At 35.2% G+C, this 14187-nt stretch overlaps 2 protein-coding genes across 11 annotated transcripts in view; both read left to right on the forward strand.

The window, feature by feature from the left end:
- Positions 1 to 326: 326 nt before the first annotated feature.
- On the forward strand, positions 327 to 4280 carry LOC129926997 (uncharacterized). 2 transcript variants are annotated; one of them, XR_008778705.1, is made up of 3 exons: positions 327 to 522; positions 960 to 3759; positions 4196 to 4280. XR_008778705.1 is itself a non-coding variant. In XM_056034059.1 (2 exons), exon 2 carries the CDS (start codon positions 1298 to 1300, stop codon positions 3509 to 3511), a length of 2214 nt encoding a protein of 737 aa, XP_055890034.1. In that variant the 5' UTR covers positions 327 to 522; positions 960 to 1297; the 3' UTR covers positions 3512 to 4188. The 2 variants fall into 2 exon arrangements, 1 of the variants encoding a protein (XP_055890034.1); XM_056034059.1 differs by lacking the exon at positions 4196 to 4280 and having other exon boundaries at positions 960 to 4188.
- A 2065-nt stretch (positions 4281 to 6345) lies between these two features.
- The window catches only part of LOC106064580 (adenylate kinase 9-like), a 50379-nt gene continuing 42537 nt past the window's right edge, over positions 6346 to 14187 (forward strand). For 7 of the 9 annotated variants that reach the window (XM_056032186.1, XM_056032192.1, XM_056032194.1 and 4 more), the window contains exons 1-10: positions 6346 to 6475; positions 8940 to 9003; positions 10246 to 10445; positions 11010 to 11130; positions 11580 to 11729; positions 12091 to 12203; positions 12359 to 12466; positions 12951 to 13031; positions 13444 to 13560; positions 14068 to 14142. In XM_056032186.1, coding sequence (XP_055888161.1) covers positions 8994 to 9003; positions 10246 to 10445; positions 11010 to 11130; positions 11580 to 11729; positions 12091 to 12203; positions 12359 to 12466; positions 12951 to 13031; positions 13444 to 13560; positions 14068 to 14142 — 975 coding nt within the window. In that variant the 5' untranslated portion in view covers positions 6346 to 6475; positions 8940 to 8993. Of the gene's footprint in view, positions 6476 to 6852; positions 7021 to 8939; positions 9004 to 10245; positions 10446 to 11009; positions 11131 to 11579; positions 11730 to 12090; positions 12204 to 12358; positions 12467 to 12950; positions 13032 to 13443; positions 13561 to 14067; positions 14143 to 14187 lie in introns of all 9 variants that reach the window. The other 2 variants (XM_056032187.1, XM_056032188.1) reach the window with 2 other exon arrangements.

Consider the following 14187-nt stretch of genomic DNA (forward strand, 5'->3'; position numbering starts at 1 on the left):
ACGCCGACGGGCCATGCCTGCCTCACACCTTGGGGCCAAACCTCCTCCGAGACCCTTGCAGTTTAGCCTGAGGCTTCGCAGCCTCAGTTTCCATCTGCCACCACGAGGAGGTACTGCATAGTACTGTCAATAGACAAATATGGATTACAACTATTTTCTACAATGCGAATACAACATTATTTTTTGTGCTTGAAAAAAAAATTGCGCCCCCTTTGTTGGCGCCCTATGACCGGGGGGGGGCACGGTTTAAGAAACCCTGCTGGGTGTCACCCGGTGCGGCCCGCACAACCCTAGTGATGCTACTGCTTATTATGTGTAGTGGGGAGGACATAATATACAGGTCGGCTCAACTTGACCAGGCACCGGTCAGCAAAGGGTCAAGTTGACCTCTGCCCCGGTAGCTGAATTCCTTTTCCTGCTGGTGTCCTCGATTGAAACTTGCTGCTACGCACCTACTCCAATACCACCTTGTCTGATCCTGCTGTGTTTGTCCTAAGTTCATTGTTTTGACCAAGGCTGCAGGTAAACACATTTTTACTGTTTCTTGTACATCACATATTCTTGTTTATTTTTTATATATATCATATTGCTACCCAGGTTTTGTCCTCATTGTCGGACTACCTTTGTTCTATTTAATTGTCATAGTTTTTGTAAGAAAAGGTAAGAGCGAAGCTCTTCAATGTATGTTAGTTTTCTATAGAACTATTTGATTTATTTTTTATTAATTACTTTGTCATTTATTTTATTAATGTTTGGTGGTGTTCCATATCTCTCTTATGTTCATAAAAGAGATGATTGGTTCACACTATAAGATTTTCTTTTTTGTTTTTGCTTGATCTAGTATTTATACCTGATGTTGTGTTTACATTTTTTTTTACAAATTGGTCTGTTCATTTAGACCATATAATTATGTTTATTTTATGCTCGTTAGTAATCATGTTGTATGTTTGCCTTGGCAGGTTTTTTGTGTACATTAAACTTATAATAAGCCTCCTGACTTGCTTCGTCATTTTGGTTGTTATAATTCTGTGTCGAACCCACCACAGAATCTTTTGGTGTCAGAAGTGGGATCCGAAGAAAGAGTCTACCAGACCTCCCTTTCAGACGATAAGTGGAGCCTTCGGAACCTTGCAATCAAGTCAGAAGCTGAACAAGTACTTTTTTTATTATATTGTACCATTTGAGATATTCCGGTTGTTTTTTTTTTTTCTTTCAGGGTAGTTTAGGTAGTTATTATTTAAAGTATATAATTGTATTAAGTTAGAGTATAATTGTATTAAACAAAAACCTGCAGCCAATGGAGAACAGGACAAAACACAATGCAGTGGATTGGGGTGAGGTCGGTCCTTTGGGCAGCGAAGGAGAGCCAGAAGGAGGAGCAGGAGTGGACCAAACTGAAGTCGCTGCCCTCCGGGCTCAGTTAGAGGCCCTGAAACTGGCCTGCCAACGGCCTCTCATAATCTCGGAACAGACAAAGCGGGTGCGCCAGTTCAGTGGTAGGGGCACTGCAGATGAGCCAACGGCTGAGGACTTTGCAAGGGAAATAAGAGAGGCATGGGAGCTCAGGCCTTATTCTGCACAGGAAAAGGTGGCAGTCATTATGAGCAATGTCAGCGGCCCCGCCAGGAAGGAGCTCGATTTGCAGGCCTCAAAGACAAAGAGTGACCCAGAAGCCTTGTTGGAAACCCTCCTTGAGGCGTTTGCCCAGACTATGCCAGTGCGAGAAGCTGAGGTGGTCTTCCTGAGATCACGTCAACAGATAGCAGAGTCCCTTCGAGACTTCTCACACCGGCTCTTCTGCGAACATTCGGTGGCGGTAAGCCAACAAAGGCGGGAGAGAGTTGAGTGCTTCAGCGAGGCAAGGCTGAGGGATCAATTCGTCCACGGGCTGAACGACTCTGCACTACGTAGGGAACTGCTGAGACTGGTGGAGGAGGAACCAGCAATAACATTCATTGCAGTTAGAAACCAGGCCCTCAAATGGGAAAGCCAGGACCGAGGAAACTCCCAACTACAAAACCAGTGGTGTGAACTGGTAAGTTCCCAATTGAACAGGTTTGGGGAGTTATTGGAGGCTTTACAGCACACTCCACAAGCAAATGGGCAGAGCAGCCCATACCCCGACCAGCCTCTCCCCCAAACACGGACAAGTCACCAAGTTCAGTGGGCAGTTAACCGCCCCACAGCACCTGCAGGACTGATTTGGGCGCAAACAAGTAGGGGATTCTTCCCATATGCTGAGGATGGAGCACCAGTCTGCATCAACTGCTGGAAGTCTGGACATGTGGCGAATCAATGTCTGGAATTATCACAACCTGAAACTCTGATTCACTCAAGTGCTATTGGTTGTTCTGTCAATGGTCTATTGCCCCCTGTTTCAGAAAATCCACCCACAATACCTAAAAGGCAGAAGTTAGGAAAATGGTGTAATTTTCACAACAGCCGCTCACACAATTTGTATGAATGCAGATCACAGCCAATCCACACAATTGCTGCCCTTTTTCCTGGATACACAAACAACCCATCTTCATCTGGACGTAATCCGCAAGTTGAAGAGGAAGTGCTAATCAATGGACGTAGGGCTAAATGTCTATTAGACTCTGGCTGTTCTTTTGATGCTATTGTCAGTAGATCTTTTGTAAGACCTGAAGACATTATGGATGTATCAGTGACCCTTCAATCTCTTGACTTAGACATCCCACCCAAAACAGTACCTCTTGCTAAAGTGCATGTCAAGTCCCGATTTGTCCATAGTACTATTACAGCTGCTGTTTTAGAATCCTCATTGTATGACATTGTACTTGGATCAAGATTTATAAAGCTGGAAATTCCCCAAAACTCCAATATTAAGTTGCCTTCAGTGCATCTAACCGCATCCTCTCAACAAGGAGTAAGAGACACCCAAGACGTTTTTAAATCCAAGCACACTATAAGAGATATGACGCCATCACACCTGCCTATTAATGTTAGCTCTCAATGTAGAGAGGCCCTGCAGGTTGCGAGAGAAACAGTCAAGTCTCACCCCTCCGAATTAGTTAGCAGGAGCAAACTTGCCATTTCACCTCAAGTCAACCAAGTAGGACAACGGGCCAATAAACAGGCTAGGCGCATTCACACCCGTGGTGCAAGTCACCTTACCCAACCAGGCTCTACATCCAGAGACGGAAAGTTTGAGGCTTGTCAGTCATGCAAGTCCCGGATTGATAAGTTCTGCAGACCATATTCATTCAGGAGAAACAAACAGTGCCACCAGCAACAGAGACTTTTTGGTTCACCCCTCACTACCGCACTACCATCAGGTTCCCAAACATCTATGACAGATTTTAGTGTCCTTGATTACCAGATGGAAAGCCCACAGCACCAGCTACATTCTTCATACAAAGAGAAACCTGATAGGCCACCCTGTAGAATCCAAAGTTCAAGTACACTACAGTCCGGAAACATATATGGTGTCCAAGAAAATGGCTGTTCGGAGAAGAAACAGTTGTTTCTGTTTCCAGAAACGTACTAGGCTAAACGCCCCGAGACGGGTCGTTTCAAGCTAGGGGCTCTGTAGTGGGGAGGACATAATATACAGGTCGGCTCAACTTGACCAGGCACCGGTCAGCAAAGGGTCAAGTTGACCTCTGCCCCGGTAGCTGAATTCCTTTTCCTGCTGGTGTCCTCGATTGAAACTTGCTGCTACGCACCTACTCCAATACCACCTTGTCTGATCCTGCTGTGTTTGTCCTAAGTTCATTGTTTTGACCAAGGCTGCAGGTAAACACATTTTTACTGTTTCTTGTACATCACATATTCTTGTTTATTTTTTATATATATCATATTGCTACCCAGGTTTTGTCCTCATTGTCGGACTACCTTTGTTCTATTTAATTGTCATAGTTTTTGTAAGAAAAGGTAAGAGCGAAGCTCTTCAATGTATGTTAGTTTTCTATAGAACTATTTGATTTATTTTTTATTAATTACTTTGTCATTTATTTTATTAATGTTTGGTGGTGTTCCATATCTCTCTTATGTTCATAAAAGAGATGATTGGTTCACACTATAAGATTTTCTTTTTTGTTTTTGCTTGATCTAGTATTTATACCTGATGTTGTGTTTACATTTTTTTTACAAATTGGTCTGTTCATTTAGACCATATAATTATGTTTATTTTATGCTCGTTAGTAATCATGTTGTATGTTTGCCTTGGCAGGTTTTTTGTGTACATTAAACTTATAATAAGCCTCCTGACTTGCTTCGTCATTTTGGTTGTTATAATTCTGTGTCGAACCCACCACATATGTTAATAAAATAAAATGTATTGTCTTCGATTTTGAAGATTAAGGATGAGTGTGTTGTTACCCTGTTCCTCCCTGACTAACCATTTTTTCCACGTGCAAAGTAGGGTGATTTTTGTTTATGCTGTTGGGCGTAAATGTGTAAATGTGTTAAGAGACTTTAGTTATGAGTTTGGATTTCTTGATTGAGGATTGTTTTTTTTTCTATTGTGTTAGTGAATCGGGACATGTAAATTCGATTAGGAGATTGTGACATTATTTCTTTTGATCGGGGATATTAATTGATCATAGTTGGATTGTGCTTCTGCAATCGAAGAGATACCAGCGATCCTTTCGTTCAATCTCACGTCGTAACAAGTGGAATATTTCAAACAAGCAAAATATAAAAAAATACTTTTTAAAAAGCTTATGTAAGGTAAAGAACTGCACATTTACAACCATATATATATATATGAATAGGCCTACGCTGCCGCCTCTTTTCGGCTTATCTATAAATCTCGGGAAAATAGGAGTCATGTTCCAGAAATTACCAAATAAAACCTACTCAGTCCCAAATGTCACCATGGACAACCTCTTAACGTGGTAGACCACTTCACATATCTAGGAAGCATAGTATCAAATGACACATCGCTTTCAAGTTAATATCTTTTGGCCAGGGCCAATAGTGTTTTTGGATGCCTCCAGGCGAGAGTTTGGAGGAATAAATAGCTCCGCCTGCCTACAAAAATCAATGTCTACCAAACAGTGGTTCTCTCAACCCTTCTATGTGGATCTGGGTATTATACAGAAATCAACTATAAGACTACTTGAACGCTTTCACCAAAGATGCTTGCGCTTCATCATGGACATATGGGGGCAAGACCGCACAACAAACAGCGATGTCCTTGCGAATGCCGGTATGGACAGTAGACCTATAGACTAGTATAGAGGGACTTTTAATGGTCCGAAAGTTACGCTGGGAAGGGCACGCATTCCATATGGGGGACTAACGTATGCCAACAGCAGTCTTTTTTTTTTTTTTTTTTTTTTGGTGAGCTGAAAGGTGGTCAATGTAACAGAGGTGCCCCACGGAAATACTTTAAAAAAAAAAAAAACAGCTTAGGCGCCAACTTGCTTTAACTGACATAGAAGATAGCACCTGGTTGCATGCAGCCTTAGAACGAGACAGCTGGTCACTTACAAAGACCGCGTGATACAAATTTGGGACCAAAAGAAAATCCGCTGCCGAGGACAGACGTAAACGGCGAAAAGAAAATGTACTATGACTACGCACACCGAGTTGCGACCTGTAAATTATAAAATGTCCACATCTGATGATCTATTTAATTTTACGTCTCGTTGTCGAATATGTGCACGTTTTAGCAATTGAGGGACTTTTCTTTGGCTCTCATATGTGTGTCTCGTGACCTTCGTGGTAGTTCTTCGGAGGCGATCAGCTACTGCAGCTTCCTGTGAAGGCTCTTCTGTATCTAAAAGGGCAAACTAGTGATTGGTTTAATGTTTATAGCGCTTCGGATGTGTGTGTGTGTGGAAGGGGGGGGGGCGCAAGGATGGCTAACGTTCTGGTAGACCTACTACAGACAGTCCTTTGAAGACTTTTACACAAATTAGGATAGCGGATACTTGAGACAGGTGACGCAAAGATGGGGAAAATGTAGACTGTTATCTCAATCTATTCCCCCCTTTCTTTTTTTAAATTGCAAACACGAATGAACTGTCACAGCCTACAAGACAGACTACAAAAGATATAGATCTAGTTCTTCTTAAAAAGAAAATCTAAATCTTAATAATTAAGGAACAATTATTCCTCCCCCCCCCCTTTTTTTTTTTACTTGAACCTTGAGATGATCTAAATGGTTAAAAATATTTGGATCTATTTTCTTACTAATAAAAAAGTCACATTCATCTACCTTATCTTGATCTAGATAATAGAACTAGATCTATATTAAATAGATGTAGATCTAGATTTACAAACGGATAGAATTTTTTTTAAAAAAGTTCTATATCTATTTGATTGTGAGGGTCAGTGAGTGTCATGTTAGTCATGACGCTAATAGGAAAAGTATAAATTGCCAACTTCCTTAGCGACGACATGAAGCTAATAACACTACAAGAAGACCAACAAATGGCATTATTATATGATTATTAATTCTTTAAAATTTGGAAAGATATAAGAAGCATATGTCAGTCTAATTGTAAGCAGAAACAATTTTCACGTCTAAAAATTGATAAATTATGCTTCGTGACAAAATGGCACAATTTATTATAGATTTATACTAGTCTACATACATCGTTTATACGTAACTTATGATAAATGATTATCTGTCAGACTATGACTATAATTATTATATTAAATAATTATAGTATAATCATTAATTATGAATATGTGATTAAATATCATCAATTAACTTTTATTTTTATTAACTTGACTTGAATCTTGACTTAACTTTAACTTATAAAAGTTAGATCTATATACTTATTATTTATACTACCTATACAATACATAGTCCTATACCTATAGTTAGTATATATAATTTATAATGAATGATTAAAATGGCTATATTGTTTATAGGCCTACATCGTTTATACTACCTACTTTGCCTACATCAATGATGTCATCATTTTTACTAGATCTAGATCTACATCGTTCTGACCACAGCTAATACCCAGGCCAGGCATTCATCTCATTTTCATGAGATGATTCTTAGTTGCTTTGCGACTGAAGGAGGCCATAGAATAGGTTACTATCTAGATTTATAATTATAGGCCTAATAATAATTATATTGTTTATAGAGTCTAGAATCTAAATCTAGAATGTCTAGATTTACTTCAGTGGACTTGACTTGCTAGAAAAAGTAGAAAACTAGATGATAGATCTAGATCTATATAGCCTACTATATATATATTATATAATATTTATAGTATATTAAAAATATATATAAAATGTTATTATATACATTATAAAAAAGAGTTTGTAGACTATACTTGATCTATAGATTAAGAGTAACAAATAGAAATTACTTACTTTAATCATCATGATTAATTTAATGGTAAAACAGTCACACAGACTAAAAACTCTAAATATCTAGATCTAGGTGTAATAATAAATGAAAAATCATGGACAAAGAAATTTTTACAAATAGAAAAACCAAACCTAATGAAATACTCAGAAAGACACATTTCTTATTCCTTATGCTAGAATAAATTTGTACTATATATATTGCTCCTTTTTCCCTAGTGCCATTAGAAAATAGAATGGGTTAATTGTCTGAATCAGCCTGGAAAACCAATGATTAAGCAGAGTTTAAGATGATATATGTCCTTCACATGTTTCTAGGTCATTCTAGTCATGCATGTTAATCAATGACTTAAATTGAGAAATGTGCGTTTATCTTTGTGTCTTTCTGAGTAGGCCTGTTTTATTAGGTTTTATTTTTTTTGTATTTAAAGATTATGGTGCCCTGTTTTAGATAAAATTGCTACTTTACTTCTATCCTGAAGGGTTTCTAAATTTAGTGATTTTACTTAAGGTGCTACTCTACTCAAATGTAAATATTCATTTGTTATGAATCTCACTGCTCAAGTTTGAGTCTGTCTCAGTTTCTTAATGTTTTCTTGTCTGTTTTTAGTCTTAAGTGGTATTTATTTGTTTTAGTGTTTTTGTTACCCTTAATAACTGACATTTTTCTAGTATGGAAAATCATGCTCCAATTAGATTCCCATTTCTGTAATTCATCTTTAAAATGTCTTTATCTTGTGTTGCTTTTATTGTTCTATATATCATGCAATTGTCTGCAAATAATCAGACTTTTGTTCCTGAACTAATGCAATTTGGTAAATCATCTGCAAATAATGACTTTTGTTCCTGAACTAATTCAATTTGGTGAATCGTTATGTAAATTAATAACAGTAGTGGACCTAAGACTTTTCCTTGAGGTACACCTGAGTTTACTGTTATTTATGTTGATTTAGAGCCATTTATTATTAGTTTGTTCTCTCCCTATCAGAAAATCCTGAATCCACTGATGTTATGAGCTATCAAAACCATTTGAAAAATCATCATTTAGTCCTATTAATTGTGTTTCACATGATCTATAGATAGATAGATATATTTCCTAAAGCCATGTTGGTATGGAGCTAGGACATTATGTTTGTCTTAGAAGTGGTTCTTGATGTTGTGTTTTGTTTTCTAGGGTTTTACATATGATGCTGGTTAGTGATACTGGTCTGTAGTTTCCTATGTCAGATTTTTCTCCTTTTTAAAATAGGGGAGTGACATTATAGCTTTTTTTCCAGTGTAGTTGTGTTAGGTTGCATTTGTTCCACAGTAAGATTTTTCTTTTAGGTTTTATATTGGTTACCACTTTTAACTGACTGTGTATTTTAATGATATCATGGTCTGATAGTCCAGGGATAATATCATAATCAACAATTAATCCAGGTCTATGCTAGTGAGGACAAAATGGTGCCTGAGTTTATCTTTATAGTTCTTACGGGGGTACCTCTGTAATGCTGACCTCCTTTAAGCTTAACAAAAAGATCACTTTAGGCATGTGGCCATACCCATGCAGGATAAGTGTATATACATAAATAATTTATAAATAATAATATATAAAATAATAATAAATAATTTATATATAAATTATTATTTATTAATAGGCTTCTACAAATGATATTATCAATGATGATCTACTAATAAAATTGTTTCTCAACATGGCTAAAGGTAATGTATTCTGTGTAGGTTTTTAAAAATGGTGCTTTTTTTTGTGTGTATATTTTTATAACTATTTAATTCACTGGGCTAAATGCATAAACAATTTAAATTTTATTTGAATTTGTAATTTAAATTGTTTTTTTTTTCTTTTCTTTTGCATATTTTTTGTTTTTTTGGACCTTAAGAAAATAACAAATATAATCTTCTAAGATAACATAATCATATTCTTTTTTAAAGTAATGTCTGTATTTTATAAGATAAGATAACAAATGTTATGTTGACCTCTTCCATATAGGCAAATTTATTTTATTTCTGCATCCTTAGGACACCACCTAGTGTGAGGCATATTCCTTTCTTTATTTATCTTCATATTTTTTTTTTATTTTCTTCTTTCCTTTTTCAAATTCTCTAATTTGTAGGAAGGTATTTTCAAAGCTAGATGATCTAGTGACTACTAATGTTCAGGAGGAACACACAAAGAAATAGCTGACTTAATGATGTGCATGGAGAAGAGGCCAACACCTTAACGCAATGCATAATATTCTCATTTGATTACCAACAGTTAGAATGAATTTGTCACCACTACCAAAGTCATTGAATTAAGTAAAGAGCTTCAAATACTTGGGATAATAATCCCAGATGAATGGGTCAGAACTGTTTACCAGCATTGTATAGATAACAGCAGCACTTATAAAACTGATGACCATATGGAATGACCAAAATATTGCTGTCAATGAATAAATCTATCTTTTTGGACATTTTTATAAGCCTGTACATCATGTTTTTAATCAGTACAGTTAGTACAGTTGGAAGGAAAACTTCATGCCCTGATGAAGACATTAGATATAATGATTACATATCATTAGTGAACTATTTGACAAATATAAAATGTGTATAATTTATAAGTAAAAAGTAAAGTTCCCCTTTCAGACCTTGTGGTCTATAGGGCAGATGATGTAAAGGTCATCTGTTTCTGTGGCCTACGGTTAACAAGGGTGTCATGTGGCCAGCACAACGACCAACCGCCTTTACTTTTCCCTAACTAATGTCAGGTACCCATCAGAGCTGGGTAGACTCAGAGGCGCCCGAAGATCCCAAAATTAAAAATCCCTGTCTTCACCAGGATTCGAACCCCGGTCCCCAGTTTGGAAGCCAAGCGCTTTACCACTCAGCCAACGCGCCTCCGCATAATTTATAACTACTACATAATTTCATAAATATTTGTAATAAATTAATATTTGTCTCCCGCAGTTGAAGGGTATACAGATCAACATATTTCTAAACATATCCTTCATAAGCTAGCTTCACATGACTTTGAAAAGGATACCTGGTATGATGTCCCTGATCCAAAGAAGAAAGCTGTTAGCATAATGGATGAGTGTGGAGACTCAGTGAAGGCTGTAACCCAAATAGCAGAAAACATAGATGCAGATCCTTATAGTGAAGATGAGGTTTGACAATCCATTCATCTTTTTAAATCCTTTAACCAAAACTAGTTTTGTAAGAAATTAATTAGTTGTAGCTTTTTCAATGTTATTGTAATTACAAATATAGAGCAGTTTGTTTTGAATTTAGACATTTAGATTTTAGTAAATTAAATCAAGAGTACATAAATAAATACTTATTTTCATTTTACAAGAAAACTTATTTTTATCATGCCATAAAAAGTACATATTTGCAACCAAAAAAAAACAATATGGCACAAAAGGGGCACGACGTGGCCTAAACTGTACCGATGTGCTGAAAATTCAAAAAATATTTTACAAATTAGAAAAAAAAGCAAGCAAATGTGCACATTTACTCTTTAAAACAGTAAGGTTCACATGGATTGATAATAGAAAGAAGTTTAACAAAGATAAATAAAGACAAAGAAAATACAAACAATAAATGTACACTAACAGCACTCATTGTTACACATGTGAACATGCACTTTTAACCCATACTTTTTTACATACTTCTTAACACACTATTACATTGTTTGAGACTTCATTTATTTATTGTTTAATAATGAACAGGCTGAGCTACGTTTCCTGTTTTCAAAGCCCACATGTTTTATCATCTTGGGGAAGCCTGGCTCAGGAAAGACCAAATTAGCAAAAAGACTAGCTCATGAGTGGAACTGTGAGCTCATTAATTGTAAGTAGTACATCAACTAACAAAAAAAAAGGCAAATGCCTAGAATACTTTTTTTTTTAAAATTATTTTAGAAACAAACACATTATTTGGTCATCTGCTGTTAGAACTGCTGATTAATGTTAAGCAATTTCATGTCTTCCATTTATAGCTCTTCTCATTATTCATTTCTAAAATGTCTTTGTGCCCTTTCTGTTCTTAACCACCATTAGCAATTTATTTACACAGAAACTGGGATATGGTTAAAACTGTTTAAAGGTTTTAGCTTTATATTAGCTACTCAAAAGTTCATTTAGTTTGATATTGACTATATCATTGTGCTAAGAAATAAAAGCAAGTTTACTTTAATAATTGTTTCTATATAATTATTTGTATTATGGTTGTACTAACAGCTTTGTTTTTGTTTGTCTTGATTCTGTTTCTAAGTTCTAATATTGAATGTTAATTAACAGCCACAGAAATCATTCAGCAGAATATGATAATGCAAACGGACATTGGTAAAAAATCACAGGAATTACTATTTCAAGGACAAGCTGTTACAGATGAAATGGTTTTGAAAATGATAATTGACAAAGTGAACTCTCCTGAAGTTGCTCATCATGGTAAGAAAGCATTTTTTTTAAATCACCAAATTTTATGCTTATGATTATAGGAATCATGAAAACTTTCATAAAATGTTGGGAATATCTGCCATTTCTTGATTTAGGGAGATGACTTGGTGACCTTGTAGTTTATGCTTTCAATTGCTAGATTTATACTCTGCATGTGGCTAATCGTATGTAATTAATTGTCATTTAAAAAAAGAATGTCTATAGCTGTTTTGTTTTTTAATTTGAACGTGATGTCTGCTTAGAAAAAGTAAATTAAAAATTATAGAAGTGGGGAAAAAACTTTTTGTCATGCTAATTAGTTTAATATAATAGTTTAAATGTAATCTTAATGAAATACATTGGTTTGGTTTAGGCTATGTACTTGATGACTTGCCATGCATTTCGGAGGAGCTGTTATCTGTTAGAGATCAAATTGAAATGATAAAAAACTGGAAATTAACTCCTGACTTTATAATTAACATTAGGGTAAGTTTGACATTACAATATCACAATTCTTGCTGATGTTTTTTTTTTTTTTTCAAATAATTTTTATTATTTTGTTAGTCATTTAACTTCTTGTTAATTTTTTTTTCATTTATACATTCTTTAGTGGCTGCTTTTTAACTTTTCTCTGTTTGTAGATTCCAGACAAAGATATTGAAACACGCAGGGTTGGCCAGAAGCTTGATCCACAAAATGGAGAACTGTATCCTAAAGAAATATATGCTCCAGAAAAGAAATTTATTGCTGTAAGTTTTAAAAAAATAATAAATTCGGGTACTCTTTGAGTTCTGTACATGTCAATATGCATAAGACTTAATGAGACTCAAAGCTAAACTCCAGATTTCATGGTAATCTTGAACTTTCTCTTTTAATATTATTTTTAGTTTTAATTTAATGAAGGAACTTTTATAAACCTCACATTTACCAAGATTTGTCCACATCTGACTAACCATGAGATGTAGATAATGATATATTGAGATTTTATCCCTTTAAATTCTTATTAATTCCAGATTCAATTTCAATAAATTTGGGGTGATCTTGGGACAAACTCCAGATTACTTATAATCAGGCAAAAAAAAAAAGAAGCACTTTTTATTTTCTGTGAGGTGTTTCAGTGAATTCCTTGTACATCAGGCAATACAAATGTAAATGAACATGTTACAAAAATATATGATAATTTTCTTTTCTTTTTGAAAATGTGTTCACATGATTGACTCACTTTATTTGCAGGAACCAGTCAGGGACAACATGAATGAGGAAGAAGAAGCAGAAGAAGAAGAATTTGAAGAAGAGGAAGAGGAAACAGATGATGTAAATTTTAGATCATTTAAAAACAGCATATTATGGGGTTAATTATCATTTCTTGTTCATTCCTACACCTACATTCAAAGAAACACAACATGTCATAGTTAAGAAGATGGCTACCTGGTCAGGTGGTATTTGCCTTGGATTTGTCTTGATGGTCTCAGGTTCAAACCCTTACTGCTGCCATCCCCTTTTGCCCTGCAGGAGGTTTAGGCTAGGATGAAATTACCTTTAATTTTGAAGGAACATCCAACATAAATGAAACTAAAGAATAGTCTAAACACACTTGACTAAATAATTAAATACATATGAACTGATGTTTCTGTGTTTGCTATAGAGATACCTCATCTTCATTAATTACATGTATTGATAGCTCTGGTGGAATTATTTCTTTTTTAACTATTTCTTCTGTAAACAGAACAGAGAGCTTGCAGTAGACATCTTACAAAGGCTAGTCAGAAGACCTGAAGACTTCCCACAAAATGTGGCTGACAATATTAGCAAATATAGAAACATCATATTAAAAATGATTGAGGTAATTTTATGTACACTCTTTTCTCTTGTTGATAATTAAATACAATATGGTGACAAGGTTATTATGATGTTAAAAGTAAATTTTCAACAATTATTTATAGTAGTTAATCTTTTCCCTTTGCATTTAGTATAGTATTGTCTCTCGAGATGTAAAATGCCACAGATTGAAATGCACCCAGAATTTCAGTGTTATCTTAGCTTAAGTTCTTATTAAAATTTTGATAAAAACATCGTGATTTAAACCTAAACTCCTCAACATCTCATTGGGGCTCATTAAATGAAGAAAATACTATGATAGTCCAAGTCACACATATGGCATTCTAAATCCATTAAACCATGGAAAAAATACTAAGATAGTTTAAATTGTAACCTGTAATACTAATTTTATAATTAGTACTACAAACAAATAGTAGAATATTTATTTATTTATAATTTTAAATTACTTGCATTAAACATTTTCAATTATGCATAACAGAAATGTCTTTCGAATGTCTTTTTTTCCCATTAGGAGTATATGGCAGATCACGATCAGCAATACCTGGTTGAATTAGATGGAAATGAATCACAAATGACAATTTTTAAGGTGACTCTTATTTCTTCAGAAATAAATATCAAAATAAAAAAATAT

Source organism: Biomphalaria glabrata, chromosome 6 (assembly GCF_947242115.1).
Source record: "Biomphalaria glabrata chromosome 6, xgBioGlab47.1, whole genome shotgun sequence".
NCBI lineage: Eukaryota > Metazoa > Mollusca > Gastropoda > Planorbidae > Biomphalaria > Biomphalaria glabrata.

Excerpts from the sequence above, each read along its gene's own strand:
- LOC129926997 (XM_056034059.1), top strand. The coding sequence starts at position 1,298 with ATGGAGAACAGGACAAAACACAATGCAGTGGATTGGGGTGAGGTCGGT.